This window comes from Camelus bactrianus, chromosome 31, assembly GCF_048773025.1.
Source record: "Camelus bactrianus isolate YW-2024 breed Bactrian camel chromosome 31, ASM4877302v1, whole genome shotgun sequence".
In the NCBI taxonomy this organism is placed as follows: domain Eukaryota; kingdom Metazoa; phylum Chordata; class Mammalia; order Artiodactyla; family Camelidae; genus Camelus; species Camelus bactrianus.
The window spans coordinates 20,000,001-20,020,497 of NC_133569.1; the positions used below are offsets into that span (position 1 = coordinate 20,000,001).

At 43.9% G+C, this 20,497-nt stretch overlaps 1 protein-coding gene across 3 annotated transcripts in view; it reads left to right on the forward strand.

Annotated features, from left to right (window-relative positions):
• STC1 (stanniocalcin 1) overlaps positions 1-18,715 on the forward strand; it is a 20,507-nt gene extending 1,792 nt beyond the window's left edge. Inside the window, exons 2-5 of one of the 3 annotated variants that reach the window (XM_074355510.1) lie at positions 625-767; positions 1,419-1,630; positions 7,512-7,729; positions 13,576-18,715. In XM_074355510.1, the coding sequence (XP_074211611.1) occupies positions 625-767; positions 1,419-1,630; positions 7,512-7,729; positions 13,576-13,586 (584 nt within the window). In that variant the 3' untranslated portion in view covers positions 13,587-18,715. Of the gene's footprint in view, positions 1-624; positions 768-1,418; positions 1,631-7,511; positions 10,625-13,575 lie in introns of those variants that run through there. The other 2 variants (XM_074355511.1, XM_010954963.3) reach the window with 2 other exon arrangements.
• The last annotated feature ends 1,782 nt before the right edge of the window (positions 18,716-20,497 follow it).

Below are 20,497 nucleotides of genomic sequence, written 5' to 3' on the forward strand. Positions count from 1 at the left end.
ACTGTCCTATAGTGGGGGGGTTGAGATGGAACAGGAACAGATCAGATTTCTTCCTGCCAATACGAAGGTAAGTTAAAAGCCCTAAATCAGAAGGGTCTCCAAGTGGACCCCTGGCAAATTCTTCTCTGCCATTTAGACTAAAATTCCATCCTGATTAGTCCAGAGTATATTTTTCCAAAGCCAAATGGACTCCCTGGCCCTTCCTCCTCCTAAATTGGACCATCAGCCCCTGACTTCTGCCTCCCCACGCTTTCAGGCTTCAAGTGATGCCCTTTGATTCTGCAGGGCTGCTTCTGAGCGCCATGCAACCCTGCAGACTCCAACCTTACTTCTCCAGCCACCGACACTGTGTGTGATGGTGAGGCCAAGAGAATGCATCTCATAGGGAAGGCACATTCCCTCTCCTCCATGGCCTCTGGTTCTTCTAAGCAAAAGGGATCTACCTCTCCCCTCTCTTGCTCGCCCTCACCCCGCTCTGAATGGATCTGTCTGCTCGCCCCATCACCCAACTTCTCGGATAAGTTCTTCTGACCCCTTGTCCTTGAATTTTGCCACCCCACCAACTTGATTCCTCCAAAGCGCCCTCACTGTGTGACCCAGATTGGATGCATTTGTCTCTTTCAGCCGAAGTGATTCGCTGCCTCAATAGTGCTCTGCAGGTTGGCTGTGGAGCTTTTGCATGCCTGGAAAACTCCACCTGTGACACGGATGGGATGTACGACATCTGTAAATCCTTCCTGTACAGCGCTGCTAAATTCGACACTCAGGTAAGAAGACCTTGACCCTTGCTCCCACTGACTGCTTGTCTTTAACAGTGTATTAGACTATCGTTCTTAAGAACCAGCATTGTTGGGAACGGCTCTCGGCTTTTCAGCCTCCCCATTCTAAATTCTCATCTCCAACATGTGTGTACACACTCACTTTCGGCCAGGAAATAGGTTCTATATAAGACTCCACCCACGTAATGCACCATTGTAACATGCTGACAGAGGCTGTCTTGTAAGGGGAGGGGTGATGAGCAGAAAATCTTTGCCTCTTCAAGAGGAAATAAAAACGTTCTTCTAACAAAGAAGTTCTCACTGTATGACCGAGCATACTAGCTTGTGATTTGAGTTAGCAACTCTCAGTGCTGAGAGTCCAAAGCCATATTATGGCTTTTTTTAGGCTGAAGGGTGCTTGATTATGGTTTCTCTCTGTTTCTCATCTCATTTCATTTCTATGGGGCTCGATTCTCAAGGGAGTCTAAGAGAGTAGGGACTTTTTTCTGTATCCAGGGTGCAGCAGACAGTTTTCCCATTGCAAGGACATGCAGATGGCTGTGACCTCAGTGCCAAGACGAGCCCCTTTAAGCTCCACCTATTCGATGCCCTGTCCTGTCTCGTGTCTAAAGCTTTTCCTCCTACCCGCTTCCTCGGCAGGGAAAAGCATTTGTCAAAGAGAGCTTAAAGTGCATCGCCAACGGGGTCACCTCCAAGGTCTTCCTCGCCATTCGGAGGTGTTCCACTTTCCAGAGGATGATTGCTGAGGTGCAGGAGGAGTGTTACAGCAAGCTGAACGTGTGTAGCATCGCCAAGCGCAACCCAGAAGCCATCACCGAAGTCGTCCAGCTCCCCAATCACTTCTCCAACAGGTACAAAATGAGTCCACTTTTTGGCAATTAGCAGGGGAGGGGGGAGTGGTTGGCTGGCAGAGCCAGCCACGGAAAGGGGGTTAAATTGCCACAGTCACGCTCTTATTTTAGCTTGCAGTCTTCCCAGCATTTGCAGGGGAAAAAAAAATATGTTTGTGATTGGTTGTGACAGCTTAAGCAGCCTGGATTTTTTTTTTTTTTCTCACTGTTATAGGAAAAGTCTTTCCATGCAGTTAATAGAAAACTTCATCTGCAGAATCCCTGGGTGCATTTTCTTTGTCGGTTTCCTTCCATAAGCCTGAAGGGAACTGTGAAGTTTACGGAAACGAGCTTTTGAGATGTCAAATTTGGCTGAAATCATGACTCTGCACAGCACAGTTGGCCATTAGAAAACCCTTGGTCAAATGTCATAATGCAGACTTTTAAAACTGCATGTATTTTGAGTCAGTCCTCAGGCCAATCAGATATTTCACTCGATAGCCCAGAGCAAGCCATCTCCCTTAGCTGGGACTCCGGTTTCCTTTGTGCAAAGTGAAATGGCTGGACTAGATGAGTGTCATGTTCCCTTCCAGGTCCGTGTTATCCCATCCTCCTAGTCCAAGAATTCCTGGAGTGATGATCTGGTGACTACCTGGGTCACGTTCTCATCTTGTATTCTAAAATGATCTAAAGCCACTGAGCTGGTAATATCTGAGCATCGTGCCTTTCTGTGGCCCTGCCCCACCGTCTTTACCAGCCAGGAGTGAACACTTAATAAGTGAGATGACAGGCATCCTCATTCCATGGCCTAGAAAGTTTCCCGGCAAGACCTGGGCTGCCCCGTCTGTGGTGGAGTTCAGAGAGGTGCTGTCAGGGCTGGCATGGCGGCACGGCAGGAGTGGTCCAGACTGGTCACATTCAGCTACTGTGATGTCCCTACTCCCAGTCCTGAAGGGCTGTGATTCTTTGACTCTCCAGCCAAATTCTCAAAGATCAGACTTACCTGATAAATTTCCTAGCCAGGTGCTGTAACCCTTCTTCACATAGTGGTGACAGCTTAGTCCTTCTGGGGTTTACCAGTGAGTTAGTCATGTACATACGTGCAGCTGGAAAACGGGGAAGTAGTTCCTCCTTTGGGAAAGGTTGAGGCCTCTGACATTAAACTTTGTGAATTTCTGATTCACTCTTAACTACAGATCAGTGCTCTTCAGAACCTCATGTCAGTTTATAAAACTCATCTGTGCTCCTTGGAAGTGGTTGTCATGGTCCCGACTGATTTTCTCAAAACAGGAAAATCAAATCCAGCATTTATCTCAAATGGCCTGTGTCTTTAACATTGACCTTGGTCTTAATATTCTCTTAGGAAGATTCTTATTACATCTGGAGAGAGAGAGGAAAAAAAAAAAAAAAACACCTGGCTGATTGTTGGAGACTCCTTTCAACCTAAGAAAAAGAAATAAAGATTCCTAGGTTTGACAGGAGCTAGGGACAAAGGATGTGCTTGTGAGCTAGCCTGTGGGGGTGGATGTTAGCAAAGTCATTATGATAGCGTTAGATCTTTAAGGATCCAGTGACCATTCATGATCTGTACTAAGACATGTAACCAGTTTTGAGATGCTATTGATGCCTCTATTTCAACTGAGGTAGCATCTTCCATTATGATGGGAGCGGTCCTACAGAAGGGAATATGCAGATTCCGGAATCGTGATGCTTACCTAAGAAGAGACAGGTTATAGGAGCTTTTAATCAAGCCATTATTCCTTTCCATAAGTGCCTTGTTTTCACCATTTTTAGAAAATGGTCACAAGAAGTCTTATTATCTCCCTCTCTCATCATAAAGGAATCACACTTTTTAGGAAAGTGGGGGAAACGATCCTCTCTTGAAGTCCAGAATAATCCATGCACCTCTTACCTTTCTCCAGTTATTTCCCTTCAGCTGGCTAATATTATTCCTGCCCAGGACTGGAGATTTCCGGCTCCAGGCTGGGCTTGATTTGCTCTATTTAAGCTCCTCGCTCTCCTGAAACATCCTGCTTTCCCAGCCTCTGTCCCACCAGAGATACGCGCTAAGTTGTGCCAATTGGCACAGAATTGCGAAAGGAAGTAGTTACAGGTTCATTCCACCTTCCTGTGACTTATCTAGCATGAGATTCGGGCCTGGGAGAATCCAAAAGCCTGTGACTGGACCAGGAGCCAGAACAGGGAGGTTTTCCATGACAGAAATGCTCTTGGAGGAGACAGGGTAGCCAAACTGCCCCTCTGGCTGAATCTGCAAACTAGACCTTCAATCATGAGGGAAGCAGGCAAAGCTGATCAGGCCAGCTGGGCAGTGTGAGGCTTGGGAAGAACTGAGACCAATCCAGATCCAGAGCGGGAAACCTGACGAAGCTTTCAACTCTCTAGGGCATGGATGGGGAACAGGAAACAGAAGAATAATATTGATCAAGGGAAACAAAGGACTATTTATAAACCCTCACACAGAGCGTTCCTAGGCAGTGTGTGTGTATTTGGGTAAGCATGGCTGAAACAGTACCTACGGACAATATCTGATCTTATTCTTTACCAAGAAAAAGAGAAAAAAAAAAGAAGTCAGGGATGGGATTTTCAGAGGGGGAAGAAAGAAACACATGCTTTCAAAGATCCTCCCAGGCTGGGTGACCAGAACACCAAGTCTTTGCAACACACCCCACTCCCCTCCATAAACATAAAGTAAGGAATCTTCTTAATTAGTAACCCTTCCTGCAAAAGATGGGCCTTAAACAGAGCTGCACTGTTTTTTTTGTTGTTGTTGTTAAATTGAGGAGGAACAGAGGTATCGAATCTCTAGAAGCATAGAATGTCACAGCTGTAAATGACCATAAAGTTTATCTAGACTAACTGCTCAATTTTACTGATTAAAGAGCAGAGGCCCAGAGAGGGGACTGACCTGCTGAAGGTCACACAGCCCTTGAGTGGCAGAGTCGGGCCTAGAACTCACGCAGCCCTGAGCCAAGCTATTTGATTTCTACTTCGAAAATGGCAGCCAGTAATACCGGTAGGAAATTGCCGGCATCCAAATATGGAATGCCAAAATGCCCCGCCTGGCAATCAACAATTAAATCTGTGTACATTCCTTCCTCAAAGAGAAAGCCCATCTCACCAACAGCTATAGTAACATTGACACTTGGTCCAAGACAGTGATCAAGAAATACATGACAATTGCTAAGTCAACTTTTGCTGGAGACACAATCTCTTCAGTAATCTCCCTGAGGGGCTTAGAGATAAGAAAGGTCTGTCTCATTAACCCACACAATCCCAGAGGTCAAGACCATGGTCCAGCCCTTAATGGAGAGGCATGGGGTTAACCTATTCCTCACTCAGGCAAACGGTGTTGACACCAAGGCAGCCTGATAGGTTTCCCACATTTGAGGGAGCTGCTGCTGGAGCCAGAGATGTTTTCTACGCCAAGGGCTCTCTTAGTCTGCCCTTGCTGTGAGCGAAGGTAAGGGTAGATTTAGGGGGAGTCGCTAAGAACAGTCAGGCTGGCAGGAGTCATTCTCAAGAAGCACCAAGGACAGGTGGCTCATCAGAGCCAGCAGAGAGAGCAAGAGTAAGGGCAGGTGCTCTCAGAGATGGAGAGGAGGCGCTTTGACAAAGTGGGGCCAGAGGAATGTGTCTGGCCTCAAAGAGGTGAAGCTAGTTACAGAAGCTTCGTTTCCTTTTTAGTGCTAGACTTCTTCATCCAGGCGAGAGCTTTCAATGTCGATCTAAGGAAAGGCTATCTTTCCCACCCCATTTGGAAGATTATTTGGTGTGAACAGTTCTTTCTAGAAGTAGAAAGATTCACTTGTAAGTTATGAAGTTCTTGTTGGGGGGCAGGAAGGCAAGGGGTCAGAAAACCTTGTTCTCTAGGATCTAATCAGCCTATGAAACAGACACGGAGATCCAGGGAGCCACGTCCTAGCAGAGTCCAGGCGTTAAGAGATGCCTGGGGATTTATGTGTGTGTGCAGATGTCTGAAGCTGTTGGTACAGAGTTTATTCTCAGTTTTTCCAAAACCATTTTTCTCCCTATTTCCCCATCCAAGTGGGATCTGCTTTGATTCATGTGCTCTATAATTCCGAAGGGTTGGAAAATGTGTTCCTGTGCCAGGGAATCCCAATTTTAACAACGGCTGGATATAATCCTCCCTCCCGGGAAGGGTAGAGCCAGGACTGTGTCCAGGATCCAGACTCAGCATTGTTCCCTCCGTCCCCAGCTTCGCGTGCTCCCTCACAGAAGGCGGGTGGCTGGGCGTCAGCATCACACTCCACTCCATTAACTGTCCATCCTTGAAAGGACCTCTCTAGGGGGTTAAGTTATTCTGGAAAGATGTTTGATCCTGTCCTCTGTGAGGTGAGTTAAAAATAAACAGGTTTCTTTTCATGGAAGATCTTGTGGCCCAGCGGTCCTCGGGCTCCTCTGACCAAAGGGTCTCTCCACATAAATACTGCAGATCACCGTCGTCAGGAGAGTCTCCAATTAGTGAACACAGAGCTCGTGGGTTTTGACAACTGCAGGCTCACGATGGAGCAAATGCATCCCACCTCACATTGGAAAGTGCCTAACCAGTCTTCCCAAAGAATAGGACGAGCAATTTATATGCATTAAACATTAGACAGTTTAATCCTTTCTGAGCATAACATTTAGCTGCAGTGTTCAGGATACTTAAAGAACTTGCTCCAAAGATGAAGGTAGTGTTATCCACAAGGCTTTTTTTTTTTTTTTTTGGTAAAACTTAACCAGAAGATCTACAGATAATTTTTCTTTGGGGAATTGTGACTTACTGGAGAGAACTCTATTTTGAAAGCTGCATTTCCTCAGTGGCCACAAAATAAATCAACAAATCAATAGTGAGTGGGCAGTATAGCCTCATGACACAGGTCCATGAAGGATGCAAAGAATAAGGACACACATCCTGCCTTCGATAAGTTTACAGTCTCATCAGGAAAACAAAAGCATCAATGGATTGTCAAACGCTGACCTGTGTGATAGTAATCAAATATCTATAAAAACATCCCCAAAATGAGGAGGCCAGCAAAAGCTAGAGCAGTGGGAGAGGCTTCTTGGAATTACTGAAGCATGAAACATTAAGGATCACCAGTCTTTCCATTTAAATACCCCATCCCCTGGCATTTGGCCCTCTGACTGCAAAGATACCTCTACAGGAAGACTGAAAAGGGGGCCAGGCAGTATTTTCAGAGAGGCTAGCCGAGTGTATGAGAGGGAACTTAGATTGAGTAGAAAAATACATGACACTGAAGACAGATCTCCTTGAAAAATAGAAGTGCAGTCAGAATGCGTACTCATAGGGACATACACCTGCACACACCCCCCCAAGACAAAGGAAAATGGCAGAGAGGCATCAAAACAACTGCAAGTGCCCACCTTCATGTGACTAATATGTCAGTAGACATATTAATGACGATTAAAATGGGACAAGTGTTGCTCACTGTTTGACTAAGTCCTGCTTCAACCACTAGCCCATTGTGTCACCTCGGACAAGGCATTCAGTTCTCCCACCTTAGTTTCTTCTCTACAAACCGAGATGATGGAGTGGTCATTAAATCTTCTCCGCAATTCCATCTAGCTCCATGATTCTCAGTTCCCCCAAATTTTAGACATCGCCATGAGTCTCCTCTTCGAAGTACGGCCTCACTCTCCTGAGCTCTAAACACGAACGTGGCGCTGTCTTGCATTGAGCGGTCCACCCAGGAAGTACATGCACTCACGCTAAGAAGACACTGCAGAAAGGTTCAAAGCCAAAGCTGGTGCGCCCTTTGTGTTTGATTGGTCGGGCCGTTCGGGATGGGTGTTGGCTGGAGCTGGGTCTGGCCTTGCGCTCACGGAATGACCGTTGCCTATCTTCTCTTTGCCAATGCAGATACTATAACAGGCTTGTCCGGAGCCTACTGGAATGCGATGAGGACACCGTCAGCACAATCAGAGACAGCCTGATGGAGAAAATTGGGCCCAACATGGCCAGCCTCTTTCACATCCTGCAGACAGACCACTGTGCCCACACACACCAGCGAGCTGACTTCAACAGGAGGCGCGCCAACGAGCCACAGAAGCTGAAAGTCCTCCTCAGGAACCTCCGAGGTGAGGTGGCCTCTCCCTCCCACATCAAACGCACCTCCCACGAGAGTGCATAACTGGGGAGAGGTAGTCACAGCCTCACCAAACTACTATCATTTTAAGGGTGTTCACGCACCAACTTTGAGTGTACTGTGCCTGGTTTGATTTTTTTTTTTTAAGTAGTTCCTATTTTCTATCCCCGTTAAAGAAAATTGCATGAAACTAGGCTTCTGTAATCAATCTCTCGACATTTTGCAATGATGGCATTCCCACAAACGGAACATGTGTGATCTTTCTGCCTCTCCTCAGGAGAACGTAGCCTCTTTTGTCACTTTCCTCTGCCATGTCTTTCCCCAGCTCCCCTCCAATAACTCTCAAACACAGAACATTCATGGAACTCCCCAGTCATTGTAATCTGAAGACGTGGAGCCCTTTAGAATGATTGCCCCAGTAGAGTTAGCAGATAAGAAGCAACTTAATTTAAATGCATGTCTTAAACACTCATAAAGATGTTAAATGGAATTCGTGTTATGAATCTGTGCTGGCCATGGACGAATATGAATGTCATATTTGAATTTTTGATCTCTCATGAGCTAGTGTCTTACGGTCTTGATCCTCCAATGTCTAATTTCCTTCCCAAGACATTTACCAAATTGCTCAAGCCTGGCTCTCCACCCAGACTTTGAGCCTGCATCTTCTTGCATCTAGCGAAAAACAGAAAGCTAACATCTCTATGTACTGTAACTGCTCAGAGCTTTAAAAGTATCTTTAACAATTGTCTTAAAACCAGAGAATCTTAAGGTCTAACTGTGGAATATAAATAGGTGAAAAACTAATGTACTGTACATAAATTCCAGAGGACTCTGCTTAAGCAAAGCAGTATATAATAACTTTATTGCATATAGATTTAGTTTTGTAACTTAGCTTTATTTTTCTTTTCCTGGGAATGGAATAACTATCTCACTTCCAGATATCCACATAAATGCTCCTTGTGGCCTTTTTTATAACTAAGGGGGTAGAAGTAGTTTTATTCAACATCAAAACTTAAGATGGGCCTGTATGAGATAGGAAAAACCAACAGGTTTCTCTGAAGGACCCCAGGCAAGATGTTAATCTCCCAGCCCACCTCAACCCAGAGGCTACTCTTGACTTAGACCTATCCTGCAACAGCTCTGTCACATCCAACTGAGAATTACAGGAACCAAAAAGAGCATCCCTTTGGGCTTGGACCACCTAGAATGTGATAAGGCCTGCTAAACCTTGGGACGTGGCAGTTTTCCACTCACCACCTTTCATCAGAGCCTGGAACTCCTGGCAACCTGATGATGGGGTGGGAGACTTTCCAGTAACTCAATCAGGAATGAGTCAATCAGCCTTTGGGTCTTTAGTTCGGGGGACTTGGGGCTGAGGGGATATAAATAACCCTGGGCTGTCCAGCCTTAATAGACTCCTCTTACATTTTTGTCCTGTAGCACGCTGCCTGCCAAAGTAGTCCTGGCAGCTGGGCCATCTCTGTAGGATTGCAAAAAAAGAAAAAAGAAAAAAATGAAAAAAAAAAAATGAAAGAGAGGGAAAAAGAAAAAAGCTGGCGATTTGATCGTTTCTGCCGTGATGTTTACAAGATGGCGACCACCAAAGCCAAATGACTAACCTATCTATGAACAACAGCAGTTTCTCAGGGTTACTGTCCTTGAACCCAACAGTCCCTTAGGAGCATCACTGCCCACCAAAGGTCAATGTCGAGAGAGGAAGAGGGAGGAGGGGTAGGACTGCAAGGGCCACTCCAAACTCGCTTAGGTAGAAACCATTGGTGCTTGACTCTCACTAGGCTAAACTCAAGATTTGACCAAATCGAGTGATAGGGATCCTGGTGGGAGGAGGGCGGGCACATCTCCAGAAAAAATGAAAAGCAATACAACTTTACCACAAAGCCTTTAAAACCAATAACGTGCTGCTCAAGGACCAAGAGCAAATGCAGCAGACCCAGCAGCAGAACAGGCGTTGCTGCCTTTGTCCCCACACAGCCTCTGAGCGTGCTGACATCAGATTGTTAAGAGCATTTTTATACTCAGAACTGTCCCATCTCCAGGTCCCCAAACATATGGACACTGCCTTAGCCTCTTGGAAATCAGGTAGAGCATACTCTAAGTTGACTTCTCCTGTCCCTCCCTCGCCCATCCCTCACCCCCAGGCAAGGCTGGCTTCTCCAAACCAGAAAAGCTATCAAAGTGTGTGTCTTTTTCCATTTTGCAAACCCACTAAGCCAGGACCCCAATGCGACAAGTAGTTCACGAGTATTTCTAGCAAAATTCTCTCTTACTTCCGTCCAGTAGATTCTCTCTCTCTCTCTTTTTTTTTTCTGCTGTGACCTCTTCAAACCGTGGTACCCCTCTTTTCTTCCCACAATAATATTTATATATGTATCTACAATACATATATCTACACATATGGAAAGAAGCAGTTCTCACAATGTTGCTAGTGTTTGCATCTTTTTTCCCCATCCTCCTCCCTCCAACTTCCCCTTCAACTTCCAAAGCTTCGTCTTGTGTTTGCTGCACAGAGTGATTCGGGGGCTGACCTAGACCAGTTTGCATGATTCTTCTATTGTGATTTGGTTGCACTTTAGACATTTTTGTGCCATTATATTTGCATTATGTATTTATAATTTAAATGATATTTAGGTTTTTGGCTGAGTACTGGAATAAACAGTGAGCATATCTGGTATATGTCATTATTTATTGTTAAATTACATTTTTAAGCTCCATGTGCATATAAAAGTTATGAAACATATCATGGTAATGACAGATGCAAGTTATTTTATTTGCTTATTTTTATAATTAAAGATGCCATAGCATAATATGAAGCCTTTGGTGAATTCCTTCTGAGATAAAAAATAATAAAGTGTTACGTTTTATTGGGTTTTTTCCCCCAATGTCTTTCATTGTTATTCTTTAAAAACTTCTGGAATGAGACTTTCTGAACATGAAGTTAATGGCTCATTAGTTTCTTTAAAGTCACTAATTAAGCACCAATATGTAAATGAATATAGTGTAAATCAACATTTTCCAAATTTCCTTACAGCCATTCAGTGGCTTCCATTACCCTTGCAGTAAAATTGCAACCCAAACTCCTTACAACCCTAGAAGCTTTGTGCTCTGACACTGCTTAGCTCTCCAGCCTCAAGACTCCCCATTCCTTCTGTTCTGTGAACTCTAAGCTCCATCCAGGAAGGAGTTCTGGGAAGGACAATACCCTCTCTTCCCTCCACGCCTTTATTTATGCTGTTCCCACTTTCTAGAAGACGTTGCCCTCCACCCTTTGCCCAGACGGGAAGAATCTCTGTTCATCAGTGCATTCCCAGCACTGGAAAATCACCCAGGTGGCAGGATACCCTCAATACTCAAAATAAGTAATTTAGAAAGAGTCGGAAGAGGGAAATCAGTGTGGCAAGGGAGGCAGATAGCTCTGTGGTGATGAGGCTCCAGCTCCGGGGTCTGACTTTCAAATTTTGAATCCTGGCTCTGCCATTTACTAACGGCATGATGTCAAGATAAGTTACTTAACCTCAAAATATATCAGTTTCTTCCCCTGTAAAATGAGCAGAGTGATAACTATCCACAGGGCTGTTAGAAGGAGATAAAATAAGTGAAGTGCATACAACATGTTCAGTACACCGTAATGTAACAGTGTCAGCCCTTATCATCACAAGTAGAGGGGATGAGGACAAAAGAAGAGGACTCCCCATCTCGGAAAACGGGGAGACGATTCACAGCAGAATGACTTGTAACTGGTCTTGAAGGAAGATTCCAAGCACAGAAAACGGGCACTTGTGTAGTTGTTTCAAGGAGAGGTCTTGCATAGTGTTTTTTTTTTTAAATAGTGGATTTTCTCCATATCTTAAATTCAAATGGGAACATGTTTCTCAATATCATTCATTTCTAGCTCCAAATCTCATTTTCCCAAGTTCAGATATACACCAGACGCTAACAAATACTACAAGAATTGTCCCTCTGAGGCCAAAAATGCATTGCATTTGCTTTTCTCTAACTTGGCCGAGGAAAGAGTACATTTATTTCATTATGATCCTTTATCCTTAATCATCTTCTATAAGTATCTGTTTATGCAGAGAGGCTGTACACTACACTATAGTTGAGTGTTTAAGAACTTAGACCTGGGATTTCCAGGAACCAAGTTCAAGTTCTAGTTTCCCAATTTCCTCTGTGGCCTTGGGCCAAGTGTCTGACATCGTCACACCTTGATTTTTTCATCTATGGCAATATCCCAATGAAATCAAGATAAATAATAGCTCCCACCACCTAGAGCAATCACGAGCATTTAACGAGTTGTATATAAAGCACTTAAAACAGTGTCTAGCATATAACAAGCATCCCCAAAATAACATTTGTTGAGCACTCAACACACGTAACTATTACCATATACACAAATTGTATTAAATCGACTTTAGGTTCTCCTACCCCCGACATGAGTCTCGGGTACCATTTTGGATGAAGGTTCTTGCTCTTTTTCCTTCTGTCGATCACTCAGTGCTACTGCTTAATCAAGACTTCATGAATCTGAATGATAACTTATTACTACCTACCAGAAATGCATCCCATCACCAGGCTTAAGAAATAAAATAGCACAGACAGAATTGCCTCTTGTGTGTACCTCCCTGGACCCATTCATACATTTACAGCCGTGACAAAAATGTTTCCAAAAGCCATGGCTTAAAAGGATAGAATTTCTTGAACTATTGAAATACGCTTTAAATATTTCTATCAGCCTTTTCAAAAACGGGCATAAAAAGATCATGGCATGGTTTGTGAATCTGTGCTACAAGAGAAGGAAAAAGTCAGGTCATTCCTCCCATGGGTCTTACCTGAGCGCCTTAAGATCTATCAGTGTGGCTTCTGATTTACTGTGCGTACAAATCACCTGGGAATTCCGTTTAAATGATTCAGTACCTCTGGGTGAGGCCGAAGAATCTGCATTTCTAACATGCTCCCAGGCGATGCTGATAATAAAGCTGATGCTCCACAAAAGATAATCTGAACGACGAGGTCCCAGAGTTTGGACATAATTGAATCAACTCTTCAATCCTAGAGACCGCCACACAGCCACACAAGGATGTTGCTAAAGAACAAATACAATTATCTCACTTCCTTGCTTTAGTAGCTCCCCTCCGCCTAGAGGGGAAACATCAAGCATCTTGACTTCAAATTTAAGCCTTTGAAAATCTGGACCCTTCCTTCCAGCCTGCATTTTGTTAATGCTAACTTCTCATTCTTCCCCAAAAGATGCCATGACCTTTTCTGCCTCATTACATTCACATATTACCTTTGCACCTACCATTCCAGCTGATGAATATTCTTCTCCTCAAACTTATTTTCATTCACCAAAATCCGTATCACCTGGGAAGCCTTCCCAGTGTACCCAAGCTTGTAGCAAATTGTGCTGAAGGCTGGGAGCAAAGAGAGGACTTGTCATCTTTGTATTCCCGGTGCTTAACACAAAGCCAGCATGCGCTAAGCATTAGTGAGTAGGGAAAGGAAGGAAGGAAAGAAGAAAAGAAGGAAGGAAGGAAGGAGGGAATAAAGGGAGGGAGGAAGGAAGAGAGGGAGGGAGGAAGGAAGGAAGGGAGGAAGGAAAGGAGGAAGGAAGGAAGGGAGGAAGGAAAGGAGGAAGGAAGGAAAGGGGGAAGGAAAGAAGAAAAGAAGGAAGGAAGGAAGGAGGGAAGGAAGGAAGGGAGGGAGGAAGGAAGGGAGGGAGGAAGGAAGGAATGGAGGGAGGGAGGGAGGGAGGGAGGAAGGAACAAAGGGAGAGAGGGCGGCTTTTGACTACCAACAACTAATCCATGACTCTTTCTCCAGTAGGATGCTGAAGACCCAGCAGAATAGCAGGATATTCTGGAGAGTGGAGGGCATGTCGCCATGCTGAGTGGAGAAATTAGTTCCAGGTGCTATGTGGGTACCCTTAAGTCTGCCAGCTTGTAACACCACATAGTTGTATATCTTTCGAGCACTAGCTTTGATAAAAGTATACATTTGCTGTTCCTTTTTCCTGATAACCTGACCAACAAAACACTCATCAACAAATGTGTTTAGATATTTGCTAAGTCTGTGCAAGGCATCGTACTGGAGAGCTGGAACATGGAAAGAGTATGACCACCTGCAATTCAAACTACATCATGCTTTTGTGTATCCTTAGCTATTTTGTCCTGGAATTATTTTTATAATACCCGTCAGTTCACTAATTTTTCTTCTCTATACTCAAGCTGTGCCATAAACTGTCTCCCCCGTGGTCCTCTGATTTTCTTCCACCCCCAAGGAAGAATTTGAGGACCAGAATGAGACACTGGCTGAGCCCACCCTACCACTCTACTGTAAAATATGGAGAGCAATGCACATCACTCCACTTTGCAAATGACTAATTGAAGTCCAATTATTGGATTAGTATTTTCTGAGGACTTATGTGTTATTTGACACTGTACCTGGAGGCAGCACGCAGCAGGCTAAGTTGAGTGCTAATTCAGACCCTTGCTGGCCAATTAAATGCGTCTCTGCTCCCCACTCTGCACTAAGGGGACTGTGGCTTCCAGTTGAGGATAGAATGCCATCCTCAACTCTAACACAATTAAATCACACTGCAGGTGCACTCTGCTGTAGGAAAACCAGATACAGTCTCTGTCCCACAAGGGACTGTGGGTGTTTCCAACATTTGGTCAAAATCTTGGAATCAGTCCCAGTGACAGTCTGCTCACCTGTCTTGGGATTTCTTGGAAGCACAGTCATTCCAGGCCACAGCTCGCTCTTTCCACGCTGGCCTGAGCTCCGACCCTCCCCACTCCCTATCCATCAGGAGACTGCTGGGAGTCATTAAGTGGAAATCTGGCAGTTTGTTAATCACTCCATGCCTTATATCCTGGTCATTCAAAGACATCACTCAAGATCTAAGCCTCTCTGACATCTAGCATCTTCCTATCTGGACATTTTCATATTGCTTTATGTCTTTCCTTCCTGAGTCAACTGCTCTCCTCCTTCCAAACCCTGCCCATTCCAAGTTAAATACAGTCTACTGTATCTTCACCCTGTCTTTCTCTCTTTTAATATCCCCTCCAGTTTCTTGTCTTAACTGAAACCTGGTTCCTCAAAGCACATTGTTCCTTGCAATCTTCCCAAATCTTTGCCTATTCTCCCAAATTGCAAGGTTGGAAAGTGGGACCCACCTGCCTTTCTTCCAACACTGCTTCAGAGTGTGACTCTGCTCCTGTTCTATAAAGATTCTGACTAGTTGAGGGTTAGGCTGCTAAGGTCTAAATATTTGTGTCCCCTTCGCCACCCCCACAAAATTCATATGCTGAAATCCTAACCCCAAAAGGTAATAGTTTTAAGAGGTATAACCTCTGAGAGGTGATTAGGTCATGAGGGTGGAGCCTCCATGAATGGGATGAGTGCCCTTATAAAAGAGACCTGCGACAGCTTCCTTGCTCCTTCCACCATATGAGGACACAATGAGAAGAAGATGGCCATCTATGAACTAGGAAGCAACCCCTCACCAGATACCAAATCTTCCAAGTGCCTTGATCTTGGACTTGGAGCTTCCAAAACTGTGAGAAATGAATTTCTGTTGTTTATAAGCCACCCAGCATGTGGTGTTCTGTTACAGCAGCCTCACCTGACTATGGAACTTCCCTTCTCTATCACAGTTACCCAGCCCACATTACCTCGGCACGGTATGGACAAGGGTTACTCCTCTCATTTATTGGTGATACTGGTAGCAAGCTCATGGTTTTCCTTTTCATTCTCCAGTCACATCTGGAAAAAATTCAATATTCATGGGAATGCGTTGTCCACTGTTCAAACTCTTCATTCTTCCTCAGCTCTACCCCATACTCACATTCGGGAATCAAAAGGCACACAGCAGGATGACTGAGTGTGGTTTACTCTGACTGGTCGTTGTCCATGTCAGACCAGTCACATACGTTGAACATGACCCTTTTCTGAAAATGGTACAATTCTGAAAACTTAAATTCCAAATCTCCGCTTCCGACTGCAATGTCTTTCCATTTCAGCTCTCCTATGCATTTATTTGCACTACACCAATCCTTTAACTTTTCCCCAACCTCCAAGCCCTTGACCCATCTCCATTCTCCTGGTCTTTCAGCCCCCCTCCTGTCATCATCCTCTCCCTGCCCAGCCTTGAACCCATGGTTAATTTCACTTCAACCATGCAATTGCTTTGCCCTCGAATAGCTTGCCCCATCAATCTTCTGTCACAGTCAACTGGAAAAAATCCCAAACCTGAAGTCTGTCCTCTCGGCTAGAGGGAAAAAAAGTCATAAAGCCTTGCACAGATATAAGGTCAACTAAAATTGTCAGCTCCAGGCTCAACAGGACCCTCAGTGCTGCCTGGGCATCTTCTTATCCATCTCTGTTCAGCTCCCTTTCCTATTCTCCATAGCAGCAACTAAAACCTCCCATCCAAACCTCCCATCTGACCACCTCTCTTCTAACACCCAGCAGAAAATCTTGCCTCTTACAGCACAGACAAAATAGAAATCATCACATGGAAAATCCCTCAAGTCCTGGCCACCACACCCATTTATACTATGCTTATTTACTCATCCTGCCACAAAAGGTGCGGAATCTCTCTTCCTGACTCAGAAGAATGAGTGCTCCTGACTCCCAGACACCAACCATTTCTCCCCCCTCATTTCAGGTGTTCCTTTGTCTCCTACATCAGCAGCCTCTCCCTCTCTGCCTCCTCCCAGAGCCATCTGATCTTTCAGCGACCACCCCATCTCTCTCATCTCTTTACAATCAATATTTTAAACAGAGATATCTGCATTTATAGCCATCATTTTCTCATCTCCCATTTACCTCTTTAGAATCTGGCATCCACCTCCATTGAAATGGCTCTAAACTAGGTCAAGATATCTCTTGCTGCTAAGTCCAAAATCCTTATCTTATGATTAAGCGATACCACTTGGCACTGATAAACATTCCATTCTCCTTAAAAGGCCTTCCGTGACAAAGTTTTTTCTTTCTTTAAATGCTCCATCTCAGTCTACTTCTTTCCACCCCTTAAATATTGGAAATCCTCAGCTTTCCATCCTGACCCCTCTTTTCTTCTCATTCTGTATACTCTTCTTTGAAACTATCATCTACTCCCATATTTCAGTTCTTTTATATGTGTTAATAACTCCAAAACTCTGTATTTTCCTTGAAAACTCTATCGAGCTTCAGATCCACATATCCAACAAGATACTTCCACTTTGACATATGATCGCCACCAAGAGCATAACAGATCCAAAACTGAATTCTCCAAATGGCTTCATCCTCAAAGAAACTTGTTCCTCTTCTTCGTTCCCAAACTCATTGAAGACACCTCCATCCACCCCAAATATATAAGTGCCATCTTTGACTCCTCTCTCCTCATTCTGCTCAGCAAATATTAACCATTCACTTTCTCCCTGTTATCTCTCTAATCTGTCCACTTATCCACGTTCACATCGCTACCATCTTACTTTAAGCCCCATTCTCAAGAGTCTCCTAAACTCTCAGACTCCAGTAATGCTCTGCCTTTGCCCCCAAAGTCATGCCTTACTTTAGAGCCAGAAGACCCTTTCCAGAGAATAAATCTGATTTCATCACTCCACTGCTTGAAAATTATCAATGGCAAGCCTAAAACCTCAGAAAAAGTTGCATGTTGCCTAGTACAGAATATAAGGTGCTGGATAATCTAGCTGCTTCTTACTCTTCTGCCTCATCTCCTGATAACCAATTCAACCCCTTTCCGACCTCTCTCCCTGTGAGCTCCAGCCACGCATGTTGTGTATGCAATTCCATTTACCTTGCTCTCCTTGACCTTTGTTAGTGCTACTGCATTAACGATGCAATAACACTTTGCTAGTACTATTCCATCACACACACACACACACACACACACACACACAAATACTTCCATGTCTGCCCAACTGCTATTCATCCTCTGAGGCTCAGTGAAATCATCCCTTCCTCCAGGAAGCCATCTACAACTACCTGAGACAGTTTGGCCCCCTTTTTAGTGCTTCCAAAGCTTCTACTGCTTATTTCTCTATTGGAGAATTTAAATTGCCTTAGACTTGTTTTCCTTCCCTCACTAGACTGTCTGTTCGCTGAGAGCCAGGTCAGTGTCATTTTCCAAAACTGTATGCCAACCATCAAGCACAGTGCCTGGCACTTAATAGACACTCAATAAATACCTGTTTAATTTAATTGAACAAGAATGTGGCATAGTTAAGTTAATTTAAAGTGGTCATTCTTTCTCCAAGAGATTTGGCTCTGGGACAACAGCACAACACATGTGAGACCCACAAATGGCTCTCAGCATCTATAAGCATTAACACTCTGGTAGGAAAAGTGGCAAAGGAGATAATAGCAAGTTCCCAAAGAACAAATGCAATTGGCCATTTCAGCTGCAAAAGGTTCAGGATATGCACTTGGACACCTATCTAACTGGAAGGATTTTGTAAATAACAATTTCCACTGTTTATCAGAGAAGAAGACAAAACTCTCAAACACTACTGGTAGTAATGCAAAATGGAGCACCTTTTTGGTGACTATATTATCAATGCTTGTCCAAGGGCTTAAAGTTTTTCAAAGGCTTTAAACTCAAAATTCCACATACGAAAATGTTCTATGAGAAAATATCTACATACAACATTTTACTATGGAGATAGCTATTACAAAAACTTTTCTGTTACCAAATAAACAAAAAGAATGTATATGTCCAGTAGTGTATTGATGAAAGCAATTGTGATGAAATTGTAATGTCATTAAAAAGGATACAAAGCATATTTACAGAAAAAGGAAAATAATTCAAAATACATAAGTAAAAAAAAAACTTAGAAAAATTCACATACAATGTGATTTTATTTTTATTAAAATATGTAGATATGTGTATATATACACACATAGATGTGTGTATATAAGACTAGAAGTTAATGTAATAAAACATGGATAATGATTATGTTTGTTTCATAGCATTACTTGGATTTTTGGCTTTGTTTTTTGGAGGTTTTTCTGTATTTTTGTATTTTTGCCATGTACTGTTCTTATTATAGGACAAAAGTAAAATTTTAAAGAATCAGAATCAAAAAGCAGGTCTTAAACAGTCACGTATTACTGTGAAATTACCCTATTTTGAACTTAAAGGGTCCAAAATATCGATACCATAGTCTCACCGTATTATATATTTATCATATTCGTAATTAAATATATTTATATAAAAGTCCTCTTTAAAGTAGCACGCTCCCTTGTCATATTTGATTACCAGCTGTTCACAAACACATCCAATGATTTTAATTGAAGAAATCCATGTCTTTTCCAAGAAAACTGCGGAATCACACAACTCAAGGTTAAGGCAGCTTATACATCGCACAGCCTCATCGTCCAGCTCCTACCAAGCGCCAGGCGCTGTGCGCATCACAGTCCAGGACTAACAGTACCTTTCACCTCTACAAGATGATAACAGTTTGTGGGTTTTTTTCCTTATTGTTTTAAGGAAAAACACTCCCTACCAGGGAACAAATGTGCTGTTCTTTCCACTCAAGGATGAAGCCATCAGGATGGCACACACTTCGAGCTGTTTTCCAAATGGAAAAATAGGTTCACACCTGACCGTGGCCCCCTCCTCACTGCCCCTTTGGCTCTGTGACCAAACCATTTGCAAGGTAGCTCCCTGTAGGAGGCATTCTGTCTGTGCTTAGGAACCAGAGCAAAATCAACTGTCACACTTTTGACCAAACCCATTCCTCTGTCCTCATTATTCCAATGAATAACAAACTATTCTAATATTCTAATGAATTAAAAGCACTTGCCTCATCAGACTCCAGAGGGCAAGCCGCAGACCTGGAAGTGAAGTTGTACAGAACCCAAAGCCACTCTGTGACAAACGATCAGAAACAAAGCACGAGGGCCTTTGACCCCCAAACCAGGAGGTGTGGCTTGGTAAGCAGGTTATGCAGTCAATGAAGGACATTGGGAATCTGCACATCTCATAAAATCTGGGCTGTAAGAACTACTCCTGCACCCAGAAGAGCTACTCCTACCACATCCCCACCCCATCCATCTTTTAGGAACATTCAATCTCCAACAACAAGGAATAAAATGGTAAGCCAGGGATTCAGGGCAAAGAAATGGATTTAGTGATGGTGCCTTTCCCTAAGGCTTCTGCCAGTTGCTTTAAGGCCCACCTTCCCAGCTCTGCTTCACCTCTCCTGGCCTGCAAGAGCCTTGCTCTGCCAGCTCACGCCCTTGACCTCGGGCTCAATGGCTCTGGCAATCGTGTGTATAATCCTCAGTCCAGCTTCTGTTGAATGCTCTGACCCTTCTCCACAAGTCCTGCTGGGCTCCAGAGGAGGCCAGTCCTGATCATCTTTACTGTCGATTCCCTTCGCTGACTTACTACCTGCCTCCCTTGTTCTCCTGGAAGATCAACACATTACATAACTTAACTGGGCTTCTGAATCTTGTCTGAACAATGGCAGACTCAGTAGACTCAGAGAGAGGAAATGATCTCCCTGTAAAATAAATTCACAGGGCCATTTAACAGAGTAGCTGAAGGGGCCTGGCTGAGAGCCGGCATCTACTGCAGCCAAAACCTAGTCTCCCTTTATCTTCCCTTTTGTTCCACTTTCTTTTCAGCTAAGGTTAATGTCCTGAGCCTTTCAAAACAGGTGACTCTAGCTATGTTAATAAAGCAAGGTGTGATAGCATCTTCCGTGACTTCAGATGTCAAACACTGAGAAGA